Genomic DNA, 24,815 nt, shown 5'->3' with positions numbered 1-24,815 from the left:
AAGCACAAAAGAATGATAGCTAAATCCTATGGCTGATTTCAAAATACCTGATCAGAGAGTATGTCCCAGCACACCCCGGATGACTTGGTCCCAGAGTAAGACCTGCCTGAGCACTGCTGCTCTTGAACCCTGATTTCAATGGAAGGAAGATGAAAACCTGCAAGAGAGATCAGATCCCCACAGTCCCCAAATTTGTCCCAGCCTAGAAGGTGAGGATGACCATGCCCTAGCACAGTATGGCCCAGCTGAAACCACAGGGAAATGTGGGTCCAATCTGTGAAACCAGCAGGGCTTGGCCAAACAGAGCTCTCCTTGCACTGTGCATGATATTTTTTCCCTTCACTTTCTCCTCAGGGTTAATACCTTGAATTTGGCTGCTTTGAAGAAGGCTGTTTTGCTGGACTCCTAGCACTATGGAGCAGAGGGATACATTAACAGCAGCTGGAGAAGTCATAAGATGGAAAAATCTCAGATATCCATCCAAATATCCCATTAATTGTCAAGAAAAATCGTAGCAGAATGGGAAGGTGGAGCAGGAGAGAGCTGGAGGAGGAAGATGATGGCTATGAGACCACATCAGTTTCCTCCAGAGAATCCTTTCCTCACTTCCCATGAGTTAAAGCCAGTGGGGCTAAAAACTTTGCTGCTCTGAGTGATTTGTGTAGTAATTTCAGAGCTGACAGGCACTACATGGCAAATCCGAGTTCCACTTTTAGCCCCGTTAAGAGATAAGGAACAGTGATTATTATAATTACCATGTGGTTACTTTATTGGTTAAATTAACATTTCGTTGTTGGGGTTGCTGTGCAATACACAATATTATTTTACCTACTGTGCCTTCAAAGTCATCTTGTCACAGCAACAGCGTGGCAGCATGGAAAAAGCCTTTTAACAAGTAGGTAAATACATGCCTTTGGGGAAGTCAGAGCGATAATTATGTCAGCTTCAGTACATTTGACAGAGAAAAAGAGGCTAAAAATAAGTTGAAACAAAAATGATAGAAAATATTGAATGTTTTAAATAAAGTCACTGGAATTCAAAAGGTGCAAAGAATTTAATACAGTGACATTGCCCTTTGGATGGGTTGTCAGTAGTCCCAACTACTCACACTGCTAGGGTGGCTTTAGGCTTACAAGGGTGTGTAAAGGGATCCTACTCCCCTTTCTTTGGGGATAGATAAAGATTTATTGCTAATCCCATCTAAAATAGGTAGAACAGCTCCTTCCATACATGACCTTGTATTTGCAAAAGCCAGCCAGTGGACACCTTTCATCTCCATCCTTCCCTGGTGCATGATGTTTCTCCAGGTTCCACTGCAGAATGTGATTTAGCTGGACACTGAGAGGGGCACCTGTAGATTTTTGCTTGAGCAAGTTGTTTAGGTTGTGCTTTTGTGAAACTTGCATTGTGCAAGAGACAAAACAAAAATGGTCCTTGCTTTAGGGCTGCACCGTCACCCAGACAGAGGAGGGGAAAAGGGACCATGGAAGGACAGTGACAGAAGGGATGTTTTATGCCAGTTTTGGGCTATCAGAAGGAAGACAAAGCTACACCTCCTTGTAGGCACACAAGTCTTGCAGCAGTAGCTTTGCTGCTCAGAGTGGTCTCATTGCAAATCAATCTGGTACAGCTTGGCAGATCAAGGTGGACCCTGGGCATCGTCCCAGATATTAAGGCTGGCTGAGTATGACATCAAACCACCAGCACAGGTTAGAGTTGCTGTGGCTTGTTCCAACCTTTGGTGCCTGGGAAGAGCCAGAATAGAACATGCACGTGTTTGCTGTGGGATGCACCTTGCTGGATTGCTTTGGGACTGACTCTCCTGTTCCTTCTGCAGTGTGGGGCAGGAGAGATGTTGTGGCCCATGGAGTGCCCCCCTTTGGGATCTACAGGCCAAAGATCACCCCTAAAATGCTCTTGCATTTCATGACTGTTTTGCCACAGCTCCTGCCTGGTACCACAACCAGGCTGAACAAATGGGGCTTCGAACTGTTGGGGAAGAAGAGTGCTGGAGGCTCACAGCTTTCTAAAGGCAAGACCTGGGCATGCAGATCATCAGCAGCCTCACCAGCCAAGGGCGCCTAACACACAAATCCCACCCCAGGGGTCTGTGCTGAGCCTGGGGCAGGGGTCAGCACTCCCCAGACCTGAGGATGAAGGACTGGCAGCTGCCCTCTCTCACTTGTCTTTGTTTTCACTCTGCCCCCAGATGTCAAGGAAAGGAGAAGGGAAACACAGAAGCACTGAGGAAGTCCTCCTGTGAACAAGCACTCCCTTGGCTCTGGTCTGTGGGCCAGCAGGCATGAGCAGCAGGAGAGAGAAAAGGGATTTGGGGCTTAGCTTTCCCAAAGAACTGACAAGGACAGAGCTGGATTTGAGGTCATTACTGCAAAAAACCATCAGCCCCAGCCCTGCTCTCTGCTGTGCACACCGGCACACAAGAGCCGAGGAGGAGGCTGCCAGTGGGTATTGTTCCTGGGTAGTAGCAGGCCCCAAGCTTTATAGGTCCAAATCCTGGAGATGGTGCCCCCTGCTTGGACATCTGAGGTCAGAACCCTCCCCAAATACACAAGTCCTGGCGTGGGACCCGCTGCACTGGAGCCAGCACTGCCACGAGAGAGGAACTACTGCGCTTAATCGCTGTAATTATTCTTCCAGTTAAAACCATTCACTTGGGCTTTAGCTGGGCACGTTTCCCTTTTCTTTCCCCCAAAATTTTATCCCATAGATGCATCAGTGCTTTATTACCTATAAAATAAAATCTGGGACGCTAGTCAGAAGAAGGATGTTTCATGATGGGCGTATGAATTGCTCCTTGTCTCCGCTCCCCCAGCTCAGCTTCCCCTCCCTCTCCTTCTCCACATCTTATTTAAAGTCAAAAGGTTCAGTGGAAATTGCAGCTATGAACATGCAATTACTCTTTTTACAAGCTAACGAATATCCCATGCATATGTGATCACTATATTCAATTACACAACCACTTAAACAATACCCACACACTAGTTTGCATCTGTATAAAGCTTTGATTGGACACTTTGCAGGGCTTGTTTGCTGTGTACCCTGGTCTCCGGGAAGGAAAGCAGCAGGACTTTTTGCATAAAGCACACATCAAGTCAGCCATATGCATAAAATGACATTATTTTTCAAGAGAACTCGATTTGGGATCAGGGAAAATCCTGTGTACTGTGCTTTTTCCTAAAAAGAAGGAGTCCTGGGGGGGGTGAAAGCTTTCTCCCAAGTGTAATCTTCAAACCTTGAGTTTCCTTTCATGAGGCTGGGAGCGGGAAATAATGGGGATTTTTTTCGTCCCCCCACAATCATAAAATCATAGACTGGTCTGGGTTGGAAGGAACCCCAAGGATCACAGAGCTCCAACCCCCCTGTCACAGGCAGGGACACCAACCTCCAGGCCTGGAGCTACACAAGATTGCCCAGGGCCCCATCCAACCTGGCCTTGAACACCTCCAGGGACGGGACACCCACCACCTCTCTGGGCAGCCTGTTCCAGCCCCTCACCACTCTGGAAAAATCTTCTCCCTAATATCTAATTTAAACCTTCCCTCCTTCAGCTTTAACCCGTTCCCCCGTGTCCTGCCACAATAAAATACTTGTTTCTGCCAGTCTTCCCTCCGCACGGCACAGCCCATCCAGAGCAGCCTAAGATGGGACTAATCTACCTCCAACACTTCAATAAATAAAATGTAAATGTTTGTGGTAATAATGCCTCCATTGTCAGCACCATCCCGGGATTTTTCAACCTCTGACTCCCGGCGATGACCGGCTGAGTAGCAACAGCCGAGTGCTGAAAGAATTTTTCAACAGCAATTTGCTTGTTCCAATTTGCTTTTCAGGGCTGGTGCTCAGGATTGCTGGCCAGCCTGTAAAAGGATCTCATCCTATTAATTTGGCCCAGCCTCTCCTCTTGTTCTCGTCATATTTAGTTTCTCCGGTAGTTCCAGTGAGTAAGTTAATTGAATTAGAAGTGCCACCGGGAGCTTGCCTGTGGATCTACGGTTTCAGGTAGGAAAGTAGCTCCCTTTGGCTGCAGAAAGGGATACGTGCACCTGTTGAGAAGGTGAAGAAATGCCTAGAGATGACTTATTCCCCCCGGTGATAGCTCCTGATTCACTTCTCAAATCGGTTGGACAATGAACCTCCCTTCATCTGGCACCGGTTCTTCTCCAGCCTGCTCCTTGGACCAACACAAATGAGGCTGAGAAGCATAATCAACGTGTTAGAGGAAGGGTTGGGAGTCTGGTGATTCAAAAAGTGATTTCTGTGGGAATGGATTGATGTTGTTTCATGCTGCTTGTTCTCTCTGTGTCTCGAGGCCAAATGTGTCTGGTTTAAATGAAGCATTATTTTTCTAATCACTTAGTCTGCAATCTCAGCTTATGCACCAGTATCAATAAATACAGTGGTACCAACTGGAGTCTGTTGGCTTTCGGTTAAGCTCAGGGTTAAGTATGGACACACTTTTTCTGCCAGTAAGTAGATCAATGAATCGCAGAATCACAGAATCGTAGGGGTTAGAAGGGATCTCAGGAGATCATCGTGTCCAACCCCCCTGCCAAGGCAGATTCCTTAGGACAGAAATGAAAACAACTCCTCTCTCATGCTTGCTATTGCATTTTTACTGCAGTTTAGGGGTCAAAGGCTCATGGTATTGAGATCCTGAGCGCTGCAGGTATTGCATCTGGAAACTGGTAGAAACCTCAAAGAAGTCCTTGAAGTGGCAAAAACATTTTAGTAGCAATTTGAGAATATAACCCTGAATCCATTGCAAACCTTTGCACAGCTTGTCGTCTCATCAGGGGTTTTCCCAGCATGATGCACCTCTGCTCACCTGGATGATCACAGGGAGCTGCTGTGGCCTGGGCTGCAGATACATTTGCTCCAGGCTTGGAGGGTACTGGAGCTGCTGTGGAGAATTAAGTTGAGAATCAGCCTGAATATTTGCAATGCTCCCACTATACAAGGGTGCAGCAAACCAGTTGCACTAGTGGCCTGCAGGACAACCCACAGGACATATACAAGCAACATCGACAATCGATAACCCCAGACACTAGTGGGCTTCCCCAGGGCTCTTGTTTAGGGCCAGTTCTTTTTAACATTTCCAGAAATGACCTGGATTCAGGACTAGAGGGTGTCTTAAGTAAATATGCACGTGACACCGAACTGGGAGGAGCTGTTGACTCCACTGAGGTGTCGAAGCCTTATAGAGAGACCTGGACAGATTAGAGAGCTGGTCAATCACCACTGGCAATAAGTTTAACAAGGGCAAGTGCACCTGGAAAGGGGCAACCCCGGCTACAGATACAGACTGGGGGATCAGATGCTGGAGGCCAGACATGCTGAGAGGGATTTGGGGGTCTTGGTCAACAGCAAGTTACCCATGAGCCAGCATGGCCAGCTGGTCCAGGGAGGGGACTGTCCCGCTCTGCACTGCGCTGGTGCAGCCTCACCTCAGCACTGGGGGCAGTTTTGGGTGCCACAGGACAAGAGGGACACTAAACTACTGGAGAGTGTTCAGAGGAGGGCAACAAGGATGGGGAAGGGTGTGGAGGGGAAGGCTTACAAGGAGAGGCTGAAGTCCCTGGGTTTGTGCAGCCCAGAGAAGAGGAGGCTGAGGGGAGACCTCATGGGGTCTGTGGCTTCCTGATGAGGGGGAGCAAAGGGGCAGGGGCTGATCTCCTCTCTTTGGGGAGCAGGGATAGAACCCGAGGGAATGGTGTGAAGCTGCGACAGGGGAGGTTTATGCTGGATATTAGGAAGAGGTTCTGTACTGAGAGGGGGTCAGACACTGGCTCAGACTCCCCAGGGAAGTCGTCACAGCTCCAGGCTGGGCTGAGGTCAAGAAGCACCTGGACAATGCCCTCAGTCCTGTGCTCTGACTTGGCTGGTCCTGTGTGGAGCCAGGAGATGGACTTGATGATCCTTATGGGTCCCTTCCAACACAGGATTCCATGATTCTCTGAAATGACAAGTGAGAAGCCACCCCTCCTGCAAGGCTGAGGCTCGCCTTGAGTGCCACCACCGGGGGGCAGGAAAGGCCTTTGCAGAGCATCAGCCTTCCCCAAGAAAACGGCCCTGTGGCTCCGGTATAACAAAGTTCTTCCTTTATTGATATATCCCGCCTTTCCTTGAAATTAGGAGGTTGACCTGTTGTACTTTGCATGTAAATCAGAGCTCGGGGGCAGAGGTTTAAGGTGTTTCTCCTCTGGAAGAGCTGCTGAGGGCCGAAAAGAGAAATGATCCACGTACGGAGGATGTTGGAGGTCTCCTGGTTTTGAACAAACCCTTATTTCTTAAGAAACTGAGCGACAGACCCCTGTGATTAATTAGGAAAGAGCTTTTAATGTAACCAGGATAGAATAACACCCTGTATTATGCATTTGGTGACAGTTTGCTACCGCTCCATGTGGGGAAAAGCGAGATGGAGTAATGCCAGTCAGGTGTTTTGCCTTAAGATGTTTCCCATCTTATTTGTTCCACGTCCTTATGTGTATGTTGTATATATGTGAACACAGTCTCACACTGCAGAGGAAAAACACCCCCCTACACACACCCCCCACACACACACCCCTCCACATTTTCCTATTTGCTTAAAATCTCCAGTGAAGCAGTTGAGGCGTTTTCTGTATCTTACCTAAACACAACCCAATCTTCCTGAATAGTATTTGGGAAATATATTTCTTTCATTAGGGAATTTGAGTCATGGATTCTCTGTCCCCAGTGAGGCAGCACGGAGACCAGCACGGGGCCTGTGGGTCCTTGCTTTGCTCGCTTGGGGTCACGGTGTTGGATTGGTTAGGCCGTAACAACAGGCAGACAACAGCCCAGACTTATTTTCAAAGCTTAAATTTCTCTCCCTCCCTGGCTCATTGCAGAGTTCATATAGTCAATATAATAAATACAGAACAGATTTTTAAATCCTCCCTTTTTATTTTTACTGGGTCAGAAGGACGTGTAACATTATATTTACCAGCAAGACCCTAAAGCTGTGCAGACTATCACGTTACTCCAGATTTTGGCCTTTCTTAAAAGGGATTTTTTTTTTTCCCCCTTAAACCTACTACACTGTAATGGCTCTTAAGAAGCTGTTACTGTCTCGAGTGCAAATCCTTCTTAGTTTGTGTATTATTGACCTGATCGAGTGTGATGGGGGCCTTCGATGAGCCTTTGGGGGGGGGGGGGGGGCGGATTTTACAGCTCTTGTGTGCAAGGAGTCCTGCAAGGAAAGACTGGAAATTTTCATTGGGAACAGGAGTGAATGAGGAGGGGATGCAGCCAGGTTTGGGGATGGGGAGGGGATGTCACCAGCACAGGCTACAGCCCCCTCACATGAAAATATCTGCTCTGCGGAGAATCTTTTTAAAAACTCATACTATTTGACACAAAGGAATTAAAAAGCCAATAACATATGTGAAGGATGGTTTATAGGCTGCTTGTGGAACACAGAAATGCCAGAATACAGCCCCCGGTTCTGCAAAGACATATGTACATGTGTTTGCTTGAGGTGGTTGATTTTAACAGATTCTGCAGACAAAGAATTTGTTTGAGCAACTGCCTGATATTTCAGGATAGGTAAAGTCCTAAAAGTGGAATACAGTATTTTTTCTCCCCTCTCTCAAGCATGTTTACACACAGAACCACCCCCCCTAAAATCAGGGAGCTCAGAGTCAAAATCCAAACGGCCACTTTAACCAAAAGAAAAAGAAGAGGAGCAAAACCTGCAAATGATCTTGTTCCGCCTTTCCACTGGCAATAAGAAAATACAGCTTTACACCCAATCCTGTAATCAGATTCTCACGGGCTGACCCAGCTAAGCCCTGGATCAGGACCGCGCTCCCGTGGTGCCGTCTGGATCACGGCAGCAGTTTTTTGTGGTGTACCCTTCTACAAAATGATGTCATAATTCAGCAAAAAAACCCAACACGTTGGTGAATGCAAAGGGAAAAAAAAAAACCCAAAAAATATATTGCTTCAGATGTCAGGCAGCCTTAAATCTTTTCTTTTAGCCAGCTATTGCTGTAATCTGCCGCGATGTGTTTTCCTTCAGGAGCAGGCTTGGGCACAGAAGTATTGCACCATGCCTGTACTCGCTGGAGAAGAGGGAGAGAAAAAAGAAATAGTAATTAATATTGTTTGCTAATTAATAATAACAAGCAAAGTGAATCCTGAGGAATATTATTGAACAGATGAAAACGTTGCGCCTTATCTGCCTTCTCAAAAGCAGAGATCTCCTACACGCGCCTCGTGCTGACCTGAAATAAAGCTTCAGCTTTGCAGGAGGGAGGCAAAAACCCAGCTGCAAAACAAGGTCTGGGGTAGGTCACAGCACAAATCAGTTAGTGGGAATATCTTGGGTTTGAAGACGATGTCTCAGCCGTTCGTCCCGTTCCGTCAGGACCAAACACCATTTGGTATTCAATTGACTTTCTAACTTAGGAGACAGGACTTTCCATCTTCAAATACTGAAAATAGATTGCATTCTTGGCCCTTCGCTTTGAACGGTTGGGGAGAATAAACGCACACCCTGGTCGTGTTCTAGTGATCTCCCTAATCTCGGTTGCACTTTGTCAGGACGAGGTAACTGGTAGTTAAGTGAAATACCTTAGATCAAAGGGGGATTAATCGCCAACTGAATCCTTGCTGAATAAACCTGTCATTCAAGAAAATTATTTCCACTGAACTTAGCAGAGGATTGAAGGTATTTGCATAACAGGGACCAACGTACTTCAGCCAGGTTAAAAGGTTCAGAATTCAGGCAGTGTTTAGCTTTTTGGCTCCTTTTCCTTTCAGCGGCCCTGTACAATGGTTTTTAATCTGATAATACAGCTAACTATCTAAATGATGTCAGAACAGGAAAGTATTGCAAAGTTTGGCTGAGGGATGGATCAATTTCACTTTCAGTAACTCCTAAATCTGATTTGTTGGAATTTAAGATGTAATCCTTAAAAAAAAAAAAAAAAAAGTCCCTTTAAAGCAGAGGGCTGTTTATTAACATCCTTTTCTTATTTGACCTTTGTCTTAGAAACACCAGGTCTTGCCTGCTGCCTTTCCCGGGGCTCTTTGGGATCGCTTCGGGCAGGTTTATACCCGTGGCTGGAAGCGATGCCCGCGGATCCGTGTGCCCGCCACACGCGTGGGTCTGGGCAAACACAGGCACACAAACAGATTTTCAGGCTTTGGGGTTTTTTTTTGGGGGGGGGGGGGGTTGTTTTTTAGTCTTTTTAAGCTCATCTTTCAGAGGTCACGCTGGATCTGAATGTGAGACGGAGATGGTTAAATAACGGGACCCATCAGGCTGCCACTGATCAGTCCTCGGAAGAGGTTTAAGCACTGCAGTCCTCTTCAGGGCTTGTCTTGTGGTTGTGGCAACAATTTTTAACTGGATAAATTATCCCTGCTCTATGGCAGTCGCTTTTCGCTGTCACTTTTCACAGAGAATTCATTTCTTGAAGAGAGAAGGACTCTTCCAGGGCTGGAAGGCAACAGCTCTTTACTCTGCTCTTTAAGAATTGGGGAAAAACAGGTCAAAGAAACAGATTTCTGGAGAATGTTTTCTTGCCGTCTCTCTCCCTAGCCTTCCTGGGGTTCCTTTACCAGCACTTCCACTTCTCCTGCCTTTTGGGCGCATGGAAGGATGTCAAACTCCACGGAGGACGCCAGGTTTCATAATCAGATTTTGACAATAAATGGAATTCAGCCACTTCTGCATCTAGCCCGTGCCTGACGCCATCCATTCTTTCGGTGGGCGCAGCTCATATTCATCGCAAACTCAAAGCATCTTTCAAGTTATAAAAAATCACAAAGAATGGTTATCAAAGAAAATGAATAAAATCCATATTGAGATAATTTTTTAGAAAATGATTGAAGTTTTAACCCAAGAAAGGACTCTTAGAGTTTCTTATAGCTTAGAATAAGAACATGTCAATCACGATTAAGCTTCTGGAATTGGAATCCCTTTGAAATGCAGCTGTTTCTTCTTTAATTGTGGCAGCGGACTCAAAAGAAAAGAAAGGTCCAGCCTTAAAGATGAGTAAGGAATACAAAATAGCTCGGGATTAGTTGTGGAGTTCAAAGGTCGCTAATTACACTAAGGAGTTCCCAGACACAGGGAAAACATTAAACAGGTCACCTACCAAACGGGAAACAGACTTTGACTTCAAAAAAAAAGGGAAAAAAAAAAAAAGGAAAAAAGGGAAAAAAAAGATCCTGAAAAGATAGGTTTCTAGAGAAAATCAGAAGCGACCAGCTGATCTTATTGGGAAGAAAATGGGTTGGGTTTAGTTCTCTGCTGTTACGTGGTGCTACAGATGGCATCAGGGTTTCCAAAAACTATCTAGAGCTCAACCAGGTTTCTAGGAGGCTCTGTGAAAGCAAGAAGGGGAAAAGAGGGCAGGCCTTTGCCTTAAAATACGTGGGTTTTAGTCACGTTGTGCGTTGTGATTCCCTGCAAAGAAACCCACAAGGGTTGAGAACCCCCCATCAGTGTTTGACTCGATTCGTTGAGGATGAGGCATCTGTGCGAATGGGCACATCTTGGATGGGGAGCCTTTTGGGAGAGCACTGCAGCCTCTTTGTGAGTGGAGAGGTGAGGTTTGGGGCACAGTGGGGACAGCCCTTCCCATTGGAGAAGCACAGCTCCTCTGTTTTTCAGCTCCTGTCCATTTGGGATGGACTGATGGGACTGCTGATCCTCCGGGCATTCTGCTGATGAAGCGACCCACGATGGACCAGCATTCAAGTTCCAAGGGTGCTACTTTCTCCTGAAAGCCTCTTGGAAACACGCTGCTGGTTGTCCTGTCTCCTGGAAGGCTGTAGTAAGCAAAGAACTTCTGGTCCTCTGGATCTGGGTGTGAGTGGAGAGAGCCAGTGGCTTTATTGCCAGTTTGCCCATAAGAGAGAGAACTCAGCTTGCTGGGAGAGGAGAGCCTTTTCTTTTTCCTCTCAGATGCTGCTACCTTGCGTAAACCATCATCTTATTCTTGCAAAAGCTGGCAGATTGGTTTGTGGAAATAATTAAAGTGATTTTTAGATAATTGAGGCAATGCACCTATGTGAGTGGGCTATGCTGGGGCCATACAGGGTCCTACTTGTGCCCAAGGAAATTTTAGCATTGATATCAACAGGAGTCAGACTGAGAGTTAACACTCTAATTTCTGTTCTCTGAATAACTTGTGGTGGAATGAAGGGAAGGGTGTTTAGGAGCAACCCCAAGGTGCCTCTCTGGGATCCCATGCTATTCTATACTATAGCAGCTCTTCCAAGGAAGCTTGCACTCCCCAAACTGGGATCCACAAAACTCCCACCTAACCTTTGGGATTCAGAGCTGCAGGGATGTCCTGCCATGGTGCTGTCAGGATGGACACAGTTCTGTGTGGCCTTGGTTTTCTCTGTCCTAAGAGGTGCTGTCAGTAATACCTTGTATTTTCACAGAATCCAGGCACTCATCCTGCATTTTGTGTATTCAGGGAGCACCCAGGGTCTGGCCACAGCAATGCACACCTAATCCACCTTTAGGTCTTTCTGACACTCTTTGGCCCCCTTTTCCTCTCAGCCTGTACCAAAGGCATCTGTTCCCAGATCCACACCTTTCCACCTCCTTGTGCTGGAACATCTTGTTATTGTTATTATTATTTTTCCCTGAGACATTGAATCCATCAGTGTTTCACTGAGGACTTCAGCTCCTTCAGTTGAAAGAGCCCAGCCAGGGCTCTTCCTTATGAGGAGAGGCAGAGGGAGCTGGGCCTCTTTAGCCTGGAGAAGAGACTGAGGGGTGACCTTATTCATGTTTATAGATATGTAAAGGGTGAGAGTCAGGAGGCTGGAGCCAGGCTCTGCTCAGGGGTGGCAGCGACAGGACAAGGGGCAGCGGGTGCAGCTGGAGCAGAGGAAGCTCCATGGGAATGTCAGGAGGAGCTTTGTCACTGTGAGGGTGCCAGAGCCCTGGGACAGGCTGCCCAGAGAGGCTGTGGAGTCTCCTTCTCTGGAGACATTCAAACCCATCTGGATGTGTTCCTGTGGGATTTAGTGTGGGTGATCCTGCTCTGGCAGGGGGGTTGGACTAGATGAGCTTTTGAGGTCCCCTCCAACTCCTGACCTTCTGTGATTCTGTGATTGCACCTACTGCAAACTTCATTCTTCACTTCTTCAGATTCCCCATGTCTTTCCACACCTTCCACAACGTGTTAAATAACAGCCAGTCTCCAGTTCCCCATTGCCACTGCATTTGGAAGCATCAGCCTGTGTTAACTCTTTCACAGGTTACACATGGACTTTGGATTATTTTAGTTTCTTTGAGGTCTGTTACATCAATTCTCTTTGCTGCTGCATGTGCACTCTCATCTAAAAAGTTTGACTGTGTATATTTGCTCCAAATTCCTGTTAATTGGCACTAGTTGCATTCCCCTAAAATTTTAATGAAATTAAGCAAGCTCATTTTATTAATGAAGTGAGTTGTCTATTAACTTCTTATACCCTTTATTTTGTTTGGGAATATGTAAGTCCTTCTGTTTATTCTTTTCCAGGGTTTGCATATACTGAGTTTTCTTCCAGCCTGCTGAAATCCAGTCCTAAGTCTGGGGAACTCTCTGGCCACCTCTTTTGAAAGTCTCTGGGCAAAGCTTTCTGCAGAGATCTCATACAGTCAATGCCTGTAATGAAATTATAAACTACCAGGAACAGAGACATGGACAGCAGGGTTTAGTCATTTACAACTCCTTGACTGTGTATTTATAACTCCAGTGTCACCTTCCCAATGTCTCCACTTGACCTCCAGCCCTGGAGACTCCCAAAGCCTCTGCACATCACTCTCTTCTCTCCACACCTTGTGTGCTGCAGGTTATGCTGAAGGCACCTCACTCATGACCAACCTGAGTCGCTAGCCATCTAGTTTACTAAGCTTCCCAAGTTTACTACTAAGCTTGCTTTTACTAGCTTAGTCAGATTTATGAAGCATCTGGGCCCTTCCTAGAAGCCAAGTGCAGCCATCAGACCGGGAGAAAGGCTTTGTCTGACTTTCTCCACCAGTGTGGGTGTCTCACAGTTGCACAAGAGTGATGGATTACAGTGTGTGCCAACTTTAACCTGATCTGTTTTGCTGTCTGACTTATTCATGGGTGCTAGAGATGCAATCAAGCAGTTTATGGATATGGATTTATTTATCCCTTATAATAATTTAAAACAGGTGGTGGCTTGCATGAAGTTGCAGAAAACTGCTCAGGGCATACAGAACCACAACCTAAATCCTTCAGAGAGAACCTCCCCTTCCTCACTCACACCGTGGTGTCCAGGCAGGCAGACAACAGTAACGTGGAGGGGCTGGATTAAGGTGAAATCCTTAATTCACCTTTTGCCTGATAATGACAGTGGCCACATCACCCAAGTGAAACAGATCACAGTGTAGCTCCAGTTTCTAAGTTTGCACTGTTGTTTCAGCTGAACGGTGTTTCACATGAATCAATCCACCTTTTAGGACATTTAACCAATCAAGTAGTTTTATATCTCAATCTAAGCATTTTTTTAAATTATAGCTTAGTGGTTATGTAAGGAGGAGAAGTTTTAACCTTACTTAGCACACAGTGTACAGTGAAGCAAGAGGTAGGGCAGGAGCAGCCGGCACGCTCGGTTATTAGACAGCATTCTTCTCTTCTTTTGTGCTGCTCTCCAGGTTCTCTCAGTTTTTCCCCAGCCTTTCAGAACTTGCTCATTTCCTGATAACTCTCTTAAAGTCCATTTCCTGTGTCCCTGCAGATACCAATTTTCTACTCAAAATTGGGTCTGCCTCTGTAAACTGAGTCCTTTTCTTTTGTGAGTATTTTTTTCCAGGGAAAGGGCTCAGTGTTGGTTTTGGGGGCCTCCAGCTAACCCTACTCAGTCTTGTGATTTGAAAAACCAGGTTCACACCTCTGGATCCTCACAAATACCAACTTGCACTGAAAGAACTGGGGCTGTTCAGCCTTGAGAAGAGAAGGTTAAGAGGGGATCTTATTAATGTTTATAAATATCTGAAGGGTGGGACACAGGGGGACATGGGCAGCCTCTTCTCAGTGTCTGTGGGGACAGGACAAGGGGTGATGGGCTCAAGTTGGAGCACAGGGAGTTCCACACCAATGTGGGGAAGAACTTCTTCCCAGTGAGGGTGAGGGAGCCCTGGGACAGGCTGCCCAGGGGGTGTGGAGTCTCCTTCTCTGGAGATATTCAAGACCCATCTGGATACTGACCTGTGTGACCTGTCCTAGGGACCCTGCTTTGGCAGGGAGTTGGACCCCATGGGCTCTGGAGGTCCCTTCCAACCCCTGTGATTCTGTGATTCACAACAATGCAGCTTCCAGACACAGAGGAAGGGGACACAGTAAAGGCTCCTGTGTCATCTCCACTTCTAGAAGCACTACTTGTGCCATACTTCCACTCTTAAAATTCTTGTAAATTATGGACTCACATGTATTCTGTTCATGAAAAAAACAGCCGATTTGCTTTTAACTGTCCTGTTCTCCTGGGGTCTCATCAGATTTTTATGACAGGAATAAGCCATTGAAAGCTTTCACATCCTGTGAGCTCTTACAAAACAAGGGAAGGAACTGGGAGACCTCATGGCAGACATACCCAGTCGTGCCAGCCTGTGTCCTAGGTACTTGTTTTGTACCAGTTAATATTACAGAATCACAAGGTGGGACAGCACTGCATGCTGATTACCCTTCTGCTCTAAATCATGTAAAATTATCTCTAAGATAGTTGCCCTATGTTTGCTTGTCCCCCACAAACACTGCAAAGTAATAATCTGATGGAATAGGGGTGTGCCCAGGGCCAGAAACAAATCTCTCAGATCTAGCAGCACTACCTGTGATTGGTAGGTCTTGATAATGACTATCATTAATTATGTGTAACATCATAGTTCTTAACTGTAGTACACCACCATTAATGCATCTGTTAAAAGCTTTAGGGCCATCAGGTTTGAAACAGATGACTTCCAATCACCGAATCATTAGGTAAAATTAACAATGGTCACAGTAAGCACATCTCAGATTGTCTTCTCCACGTGGCTATCCAGGACTAAACAATTTAAAACCAACTTCTGTTTTTAAGAGAAGTGACTTTCTTTTTATCCTCAACAGAAATTTTTAATCAAACATACAAGGTACAAGTGCTGGAGTATATTTATTTTCACTGTATCATGACCTCACTCTCATTAGGTGTCTTGTTTAAATACACAACTCATTTACAAGCACATCAGTCGAGTAAGGTTTTGTACACCCTAGGTGCTGGTGCGTTGGAATTCCAGATGTAGTAATCAGTAGAAATCAGTTCCCGGCCTAAAAAAACAAAAGCATGAAAAAAATAAGCATTACAGGGGGCCTCACAATCAGACATTCCTTCATCCAAGTTAAGAGACTTCTAATCCATCCTGACTAGTTTACAGAAAAGGTATAATGGCCTCTTTAAACTGTAAGGCTCTTATTATTATTTGAAAATCGTTTCTGATAATGAGACATTTAAAGTCTCAGCTTCAATTACCTTTACTAATGTATCAGTCATGAGCTTAAAATTCAAACAGAGGTTAAGTCAAAAGCAGGTGGATGGCTTGGATTGTGTTCAATGAATATAAATTGCACTCCATATAAAACATACAGTATGAAAACGTTGCCTTTTTTTGTGATACAATTTGAGACCAAACCTGACCTGTCAGGAAATTAACAGTGTAAATCACAGATCTCACAGGGTATTTACAGACTTCTGCTAACATGACTGACAGGAGTTGTAACAGATAGATGGCAACAAATAAAACTGCTTCCATTAGACAGCACTGCTCAGATTTAATGAGCCCCTACTGTGCTCCCAATCAATGTATTTTTGGTGCAGACTTGGAAGTAGCCACATGTTAACTTGAGAAGAAGCAGATTTGGTTTCTGCTCCACAGATTCACTGTAGAGCTGCATCCACCAAGGGGTGCTGATGACACCGACAGCAACAGCCTCCTCTGGCAGGCAGGAGCTGAGTTCTGTGCCTGGGTGTTGCCAATCCACATCTCTGACAAAAGTGTCCTAAAAGTGTCCTGAAGACATTCTCTGCCCCCACCGCAGTAGAAGTTCTGCTGTTATACCAACCATAGTAAAACAGAGAAGGGGAGAGAGCCCAATAAAGAGCCCACCTTTGTAACTGAGTGCTAAGCTTTTATCTGAAAAGGAGATCCCAGTCCCTACCCAGGGACTCTTTAAGCAACAACAACAAAAAACCCAACCAAAAAAAAAAAAACCCACCAAAAAACAAAACAGGGAACAAAATTTCTGGGATGTCCCAAGCAAATCAGGAAAAAGCTTTGTCCAACTTCAGCTATGCAGTTTTAGTCACTGACATCCAGTTCATATCTTCAATAGGCAGTCACAGTTAAATAAATGACATTTTTAGCAACTCACATGTGGTAATTTTGGGTTTTCCTGGCGCAAAGATCTGAATGGAATGCTGGTCTACAGAACATCCAGTAAGTGTGAAATCTGGGATCCTAAAGTACAGCTATAAAAAGAAGGGAAAACACAATCAGATGCACATTGTCATGCCTGCTGCACAAACACTGCCAATCTGTGTGACATGCTCTCGGTGTGCAAGCGTTCTGCTAAATGACAGGATGTCAAACCCTGTAAGGAAGAGAAAACTCCATGCTGAGAACAATTATGTCTGATTTACAATCAACACACATTTTCCTAGTAAATTTAAGATAATAAAAAAATGACTGCTAAGGCCTCTTTTCACAGAGCCTGTGACTTACTTTGACATAAGCAGCGTTGCCAGTGCAAACATTATCAGTTGGGTGCTCTTTGCCTGTGGTGCCAAAAGACACGGTTCCAGTCAGAGAAACTTCCAAAGATTTAGGGAACTTCTGTCCTAAAGGCAGAAACAGCATCCATAGAAATTAGGCACAGAATAACAGAATGGTTCATGCTGGAAGGGACCTTAAAGATCACCAAGTTCCAACCCCCTGCCATGGGCAGGGACACCTCTCACCAAACCAGGCTGCTCAAGGGCCCATCCAACCCGGCCTTGAACACCTCCAGGGAGGGGGCAGCCAGCACCTCCCTGGGCAGCCTGTTCCAGTGCCTCACCACCCTCAGAGTGAAGAATTTCTTCCTAATATCCAATCTAAATCTACCCCTTTCCAATTTAAAACCATTCCCTCTTGTCCTATCACTCCAGGCTCTTCTAAAAAATCCCTCCCTGGCTTTTCTGTAGCCCCTTCAGGTACTGGAAGGCTGCTATAAGGTGTCTCTGGAGCTTTCTCTTCTCCAGCCTGAACAAGCCCAATGGGAACTCCAGAACTGGACACAGTACTCCAGGTGGAGTCTCACAAGAGCCAAGCCAGAGGGGCAGAATCACCTCCCTTGACCTGCTGGCCACACTCCTTTTGTTGCAGCCCAGGATACAGTTGGCCTTCACTGTGCCTATGCTACACCAAACTGACTGAGGGAGGAAGGAGGAGTGCACAGGGATATTCTGCTTACCGATGGCCCAAACCAGCAGGCTCTTCTCTCGTGACAAATCCAGTTGGCCGTAACTAACTTTGTATTCTAATTGAGAGATTGGTCCCCTATAGTACGACAGAGGAGAAATAAAACCACTGGAATTAGTATCATTCAGTATTTTTTTAAGATCCATTTTGTTAAAGAAAGCAAGAAAATGCTGGAAGACATTATTTGTGTGCACACAGGCAAACCACACCTATCCGAGCACAGGGCTAATTTATGGAAAGAAACTACAGAGCAGGAGGAAATCACCATGGGCTCAACCCAGTAATCACAAAAGAGCTGTTGATATTTTACTGTCTTTAGTAAAACACTGCCAGTAAACTAATGCTATGATCAGCATTGTCTCATCTCATCTCTGAATCCTCATGATAATTACGTGACAGAGTAATCATGGCAGTTGTCAGAGGGGCTTAAATGAAAGCTATCGTTTTAATTTTAAATAACTATATTTTTGATAAGCTGATCTGTAGCTAGGATTAGCAGTATTAAGGAACAGGTAACCCTGGGTTGGAAGTGATCTCAAGGCTTAATCCACCTGGAGGATTGTGGCACAATCCAAAACACCACAATGAAACAGGATGTGCAACAGAAGAATTCAGAATGATATCAAGTAGTCTGGTATGATTCTGTATTCTGGAAATCACAAGAATTCCAGGGGACTTCCCCACATTTACAAGGTCAGTGTCCATTTGGAGTACTTTGCTGGAGCACAATCTGTCACACTGACCCCTGACAGGTTGACTTCAGGACAATCACAGAGAAATGGAAGAAATTTACTTAGGATTTCTTTATTCTTACCTGTTATCAAAAGGTATATAGGCTTTACAGTAGTCAAAAGAATTCTTTATGCTTTCATGAAGCTTTAAATTAACAGTTATTTTTAACTGTGAACCCTCTTCAATGAGTTGATAACCTCCCAAAATTGGTGGAACAGGAACCTAGAAAAAACTATATTCATTCTCAAGATAAATCAACACCATCATCAGAAGATCAGTTATACACTCGTTTAACTGCTCAAGTACTTTAAAAAAACAACAAACACATTAATTGCTGACTGCTTTTGAACAGCATATGCCAAGCTCTACAGGTGGCTTGTGACAGATCTGTGCTACATGCACTTGGATTCCTTTTGTCTAATTCAGGCATCGTTTGAAGGAAGAGGAGCTGTGCCAAGCAGGCAAAGGTGCTGGCACCTCCTGAACACGACTCAGGTGAATCACATCTTGAAGTGCCTCCCAAGCAGTTTATCATACCAAAAAGCATTTTAACTGCCTGAACTGGACTGAAACTCATTTGGACACAAGTGGTTTTATTCCCTGTTTGAAGACTGGAGTAAAATGAGGGTCAAGGATGGGCTTACCTGGGAAGTGTAGTAGCACAAGTCGAACGAGACTGAAGGAGGAACAAAAGGGAATTTGTAAGGTCCATTGAACACAGAATCATCCAGTGGCTCAATACTGCTGGACAGCAGCATGGCAGGGTCAACAGAAGTCACACAATGATGCACCACGATGTCTTGGAGCGGAGGGGCGTTAGTGGGGAGATTCAGAGTGAGGGTTACGTTTGGTGCAGCTCCCTCGATGTCACACTTGAAATAACGAAGTGAGGAAGTTATTCTAAAGAGTCTCCCTCAAGTCTGAGTTAGATGTTCAAAAAATCGAATACAAGCATTCCAAAAAGTCTCACTGAAACCTTTCAGGTGGCTTCAAACATCAGGATTGATAAATAATTTCAAAATACAGTCCCTTTCCCATTTCTGCAGCCTTTCTGACAGTGGGGCCAGTGATGCAGCCTTAGCTACATGTCTGTTAACTGACAGGAACACAGCAGATAAGCGAGCCACAGACTTACTGCACAGCTACACCATGACAAACGTTATGTAAACCCACTAGGTGATAGCCTAATTAACACAGTTACTTTTACAACATCCACTTAATGGATTCGAGCATGCTATTAATGGCCACCAAGGTCCCATGTCAGCTTCCTCATGGTAACCATGTGCAGCTCATCCATTGTCTCATCCCTCCCTGTGCCAGCTCAGCAGCACACGATTACACCAGGGCTTTCTCCTTATGTAAGGCCATCCACTCTGCAAGATGACCTAGAAACTTGTCCCTCAGAGCAGGAAGCTGTGCACCCCCATACTCCCTACCACCACAGCTGGTGGGAAATCACCTAGTCTTTGGAAGCGCAGTACTTATGTGGGCTTCCTTTGGAAGATGAGCATCCCACCTCTTGCAAATAATTAAACTACCATCATCCTCTTTATTAGGTCTTTCCCTTCTTAAAATACTGGCAGTTAAAAATACAGTGTTTCCTAAGTGTAACTCAGGACAAAGAATGTGAAATACATCAATTACAGAAAACACAAAATTTAAAGCATTTCATAATTGCTACTGATCTACTTCACCAATATCCACCAATCTTCAGCATTAAACAATGAAAAACCATTGTCACATTAAAAATAATTACACAATCACATTATGTACCAGAAGTTGTTACGTCAGCCAAACCAACAGCATTTGTGGATTTGAAATGTTGTAATAAAATAGAAGAAAAGATTAAACTTTCCCTTGATAGGAAAATTAATTAAAAATGCTGACACAAAGGCACTTGTAGAAGACATTCAGAAATTCTGTCTCTGATCATTATTTAACACACTGCTTATTAGATAGCTGGAAATAAACTCCATACAAGACTACCATTTCTTAGCCTCTAGACACAAAGACCATATGAAATTATTTCTCCCTATTTAATTTAAAATAAGAAAAAATTGGGAAAACACATGCACTGAAGCTACTGCTGGAAATTCAAGTGCCACAGTCACTGAGAAACACATGAAGCATGTGGGAAAAACCAGCAGAGATGAAAACGAAGTATGTAAAAGTTTGTCATGCTTCTAAGTATTACAGTGTTGCAAATTCACTGATCACATCCCAAAGGAAAACAACAGGTGTATTTACTTTCCCAGAGTGCCTGCATGAATAATACTCTGGTCACACTTGCACAAAAGAACCTTCTCACCTTGCAATTTACAGCTCCATACACTTGCCACGTGTCCACAACGTCCCTTCTGTCATACTGCTTGCTCTTGACTTTTTCAGTGATGCAGACATTAACCTGAGGTTTGCCTCTGTAGGTGCTGGATCTCCAGGCCGGTTGGTTCTCATCTGTGGGCATCTCCTGAATGTCATCAAGCGAGCCGTTTAAGCTGCGGATGTTGGTGTTCAGGGGGGTGCCCAGCGGGCAGGCCTGGATCAGCAGAGTTCGAAGCTGGCCTATTTTTGCAGTCACCTCAGCTTCGTTCTTCCGGCTTGGAGAGAGGTAGTCCAGGATGCCTAACAGAAGAGCCAGGCCTTGTGAGAGTCCCGGGACGGTAAGGAGAGGCGGCTGCGGCTCCAAGGTCTCCTCGACCAGGGGAAGGCAGGCGTAGATCAGACCGCTCTTCTGAAAGGCCAGCACGGGCCAGAGATCCCCTCCGTCGGTGCGGACCGAATGCACACAGGAGTGGTTGATTCGAGTGCACGTGTCCCGATGCTCCACAAAGACATGGTCGTCTACCAGCCTCAGTTCAAGAAGCAGGGCTTTAAGGAACGCACTGTCGGACGGCACGGGCACGTGTGTGGACCCGTTGAGGGTCTCAGCACGTATTTCCACGGTTGGGTAACGCCTGCAACAGGGAAATCAGAACATCTCAGCGCTACTCAACTTCTCCCGCCCAAAACATCGCACCAGCAGAGCTCCCAGAGCCACACAACCCCTCTTCTGGCAGTCAGAGAATGCTAGAGCATTATAAATTTTTTGGCATATTGGTGTAATCAAGGATGGGTTTCTCTCAAATAACTCCCAAAGGTTCCTCTGGTCTTAAAAGGAACCTTGTGTAGGTGGAAACCAGGTGTCCCATCCCGAGAGAAACAGGGATGGGATCAGAATCTAAACCACTCTCAATAAAACTATTTCACACTGTTAATTAGGAATCACTCTAGCAGGTGGATCTGTACTGGAAACTTTGAGGAAATACATTTGCATTAAGAAAAACCCCAATAATCTGTCTATCTACCCTTCCAGTTGCACAAGGGTACAGGATGTTTAAAGGACACTAACAAACCCAAGCATGACTCACCTTCAACAGCACAATATTTCTACGAGGCCAGATGACACTGAAGGGAAGTTTTCAGACAGTTAAGAAAACAGATGCTCCACACCATAAAATTCAGCTGTAACAACTTTTTGCCTAGATATAGTACAGTACTGGTACAGCTTTGCTGCCCTACTAAATACTGCATTTACAAGACAATATAAATTACTTAAACATAGGGTTCTCATTGCTGCTCTGAGCTTACACAATTGATCTGCGACAGTTGCTTCAATTGACTAACAAGATTTATAATTAATCTTTTCACTGTATCTAAGTCCAACTTTTCCAGCAAGGGCTGCATGGTTGAAAGGACACAGGGGCACACAAAATGGATTCCAAGCTGCATGTGCAATATATAGATGATTTAAAGCTATTTCATGACTATTTCTCTCCTGACTATTTCCTAATTTCATTTTTTTCAACGATTTAAGACGTAATCACAATATCAGAGACAGGAGGTTTTGTATATCTGCTGTGCTCCATCACCATAATGTATTTCATTTCAAATTTCCTAGAGATAATATTTCAGAAAAGGCATGCCAGCAGTTTAATGCTACATCTGGGATTTTTTTTTCTTCTGAAGCACTATTACTGTTTTAAAGGAGAGAGGGATGAATTTCTTCTCAAGCTAACCTAAATCTATCAAGAGGAAATGAAGGGTTGTCATTTAATAGCCAGGAAAAGAAAAATTTCCACTAATGCACTGATTTTCATCCTTTTTTGGAACTGCAGGCTCCCCTGAATCTCTCCTACACCAAGTTTTCTAACAGGCTAGCTTTTCTGTATTCTCTTTTGTGGATTCCCTTGGTGGGTATCCACAGACCTTCCAAGTGTCTGTCACAGGTTATACGCCAGGCAACTGGTTAAATCACTTTATGCATCATGTTGTAGCAGATCTGTTCTCAGGCTGGATGTTTGCTTGGACTGAGCCATGCTTACACACAAACACGGGAGAAAAAAAAATTAGAGATACATAAATGCCTTCATTTATTCCCCTTTTTACATCATCTTTCTAAAGACACCTTGACAGCCTGTTTCTTAAACTGCTGTGGAACTTGTAATCCCAGCAGTGTGGTACTTTGATCTGTCTTCGACCTGAATACGTAGTGTTCTCCTCCTGCCCCTCAACCGTAGCATGGTTCTTATCTTGTTGCCCACAAGTCCCACCTACACCATCTTTTCTTAACTGAGTAGCAGAGTCTCTTGCTGGAGGCAACACCACTTCCTCAGGCTTATTTTCAGCAACTGTGCTGTTCTTGTTTGATTCCTCACCAGGCATCTAGAGCTTTTTTTATTTAGTAAGGAAAAAAACAAGTCAGAGAGAAGCCAGAGCTATGAGACCTGTAAACATGATATAGATGACACTAAAACACCTCCCTTCAGGCTCACTTTTGTTTTGAAGAGCAAAGAAACAAAGTGTTCTTTGCAGCTCAAAAAATTTGAGAGCTTCCAGGGCAAAGGTGTTGATAAGAAGCTGTGTAACCTTGGTGTGCACCACTGATTTTTGGCTGCTGTTTCCAAAACAAAGGAAGAGGTGATATTTCAGTCTGGTTTTGTCTTACTTACACCCCAATCTGTCTGCTCCATTTGCTGAAGCTGTCCCCATGTCACAGCAATCTTCTCCTCCCACTGAATCTTCCCAGCTTTAGCTGAGTCATTAGATGATTAGTTAGCCCTTCAGATCTCAGTTTTTCAGTATTCCCTTCCAGAAAGTGATGAAAACTTAAAAAGATGAAAGTTTCCAGGGGATGAATGAGCTTTAGGCGATTCAAGAGAGACCATACGTGTTGCCTGAATTAAGTTATGATCAGCTCAGAAAAAAAGTGGAATGCTTTGATGTCCCAGATGTCTTCCCTGAGGTTAAAGATCAGGGCTCACGCATCTCCAGCCGAGTGCGTAAGTCCCGACACCAACAGTTTCCATGTGCTCCGGCATTCTTTGTATTGTCTGTGCGCTTTGTTGAATTTAAGGTCAGTTAGGAGGATAAACTTGGGGCTTCTACAGACCTATTATTTCCTCTGGGAACTTGAAAGATCTAAGTCTGGAAATCACTTGAAGTATCAAGTCTAGCTTGCCCTTTTCAAAGGAGCGCTATCCCCTGTCTCTGCCGCTTACTGTGTGACAAGTTACTTCACATACCCCTGTCACTAGCCACCCCCCCTCCTTCTTCCATGGCGATTACACTCAGATTTTTGGGACAAGGCTTTCTCTTTCTCTCTGTTTGTAGAAGGGAGGCCTCATCTCTAGTCTTGTAGGTAATACAAGGACCATAATACTAATCCTAAAACAATCAGAGGAATGCCCAATGCAGAGATCTGTCTGCACCAGAAGCTGGAAGAACGTCTACTTACTCTTTTTTTTCTTCCCTCAGCCTCCTCCTAGGTTCTTTCTTCAGTTTTATTGAACCCAGACTAGGACTGTGTAAGTGACATCTCTTTATCCAGGTCTCAGTACTTTTACTTTCCCTAGTCTCAGTTATTTTTCCTTGCATTCTCTGGAACTGCATCCTCTGAAATCACAGAGACTTGGTGGAAAGGGCAATGCAAGCAGTCTGCCTGGCTCAAAGTCTTACCTCAAACCCTGTAACACTGAACAAACACTCCTCCTTTGCTTCACTAGCTTAAAAAAAACCCCTGTCTTTGTATGCAACAATTAAAATCAACCTGAAAGTTAAATTTCTGCTTTAAAATACCGCACTTTTTGTACAGCTCCAAACCAAAGAGAATATAAACAATACATAAGCTGTCTACGTGGGCTGTTTTGTTCATCTGGCAGTCCTTGGCAGGACAGAGGAGAGCTGGGGAAGGTCTCTGCAGCAGCTAACAGAAAGAGGAACGGAAAGTCATGTGCAAAACGCAGGAACTGCAAAAAAACCCAAACCCCCAGTAAAACAGATTCAGCTAAAAGCACATTATCCGAGCCCCGGCGGGTCCAGAGGTGTACAGCGGCCAGCGGGGCTCTGAGGAGCGAAGGGACTTCTGAGGCATCCGGCTGTTTCGGCATCTCTCCGCCGGCTTCGGGACCCCGAGGCAGCCCCGGCTGCTGCGATTCCCCGGCGCCCCCGCCGCGAACCCGCCAGCGTTTCTCTCTTTCCCCCCCTTACCGAGCCCAGAAGCCGGACGAGCAGCGCTCGGCCCGGGGAGAGGCGGCCA

At 45.1% G+C, this 24,815-nt stretch overlaps 1 protein-coding gene across 1 annotated transcript; it reads right to left on the bottom strand.

Moving 5' to 3' along the window:
- Window positions 1–15,152: 15,152 nt before the first annotated feature.
- On the bottom strand, window positions 15,153–21,203 carry AP5M1 (adaptor related protein complex 5 subunit mu 1; the record flags this gene model as incomplete). Its single annotated transcript, XM_084270670.1, has 7 exons — window positions 15,153–15,320; window positions 16,422–16,518; window positions 16,772–16,887; window positions 17,502–17,587; window positions 18,324–18,463; window positions 18,886–19,113; window positions 20,550–21,203. Coding segments are annotated over 7 exons (1,404 nt in total), but the record flags the coding sequence as incomplete, so codon positions are not given.
- Between the last annotated feature and the right edge of the window lie 3,612 nt (window positions 21,204–24,815).

The sequence above is a fragment of the Gallinula chloropus genome (assembly GCF_964237585.1).
Source record: "Gallinula chloropus genome assembly, chromosome: 14".
In the NCBI taxonomy this organism is placed as follows: Eukaryota; Metazoa; Chordata; class Aves; order Gruiformes; family Rallidae; genus Gallinula; species Gallinula chloropus.
This window is presented reverse-complemented; position numbering and strand designations above follow the sequence as displayed.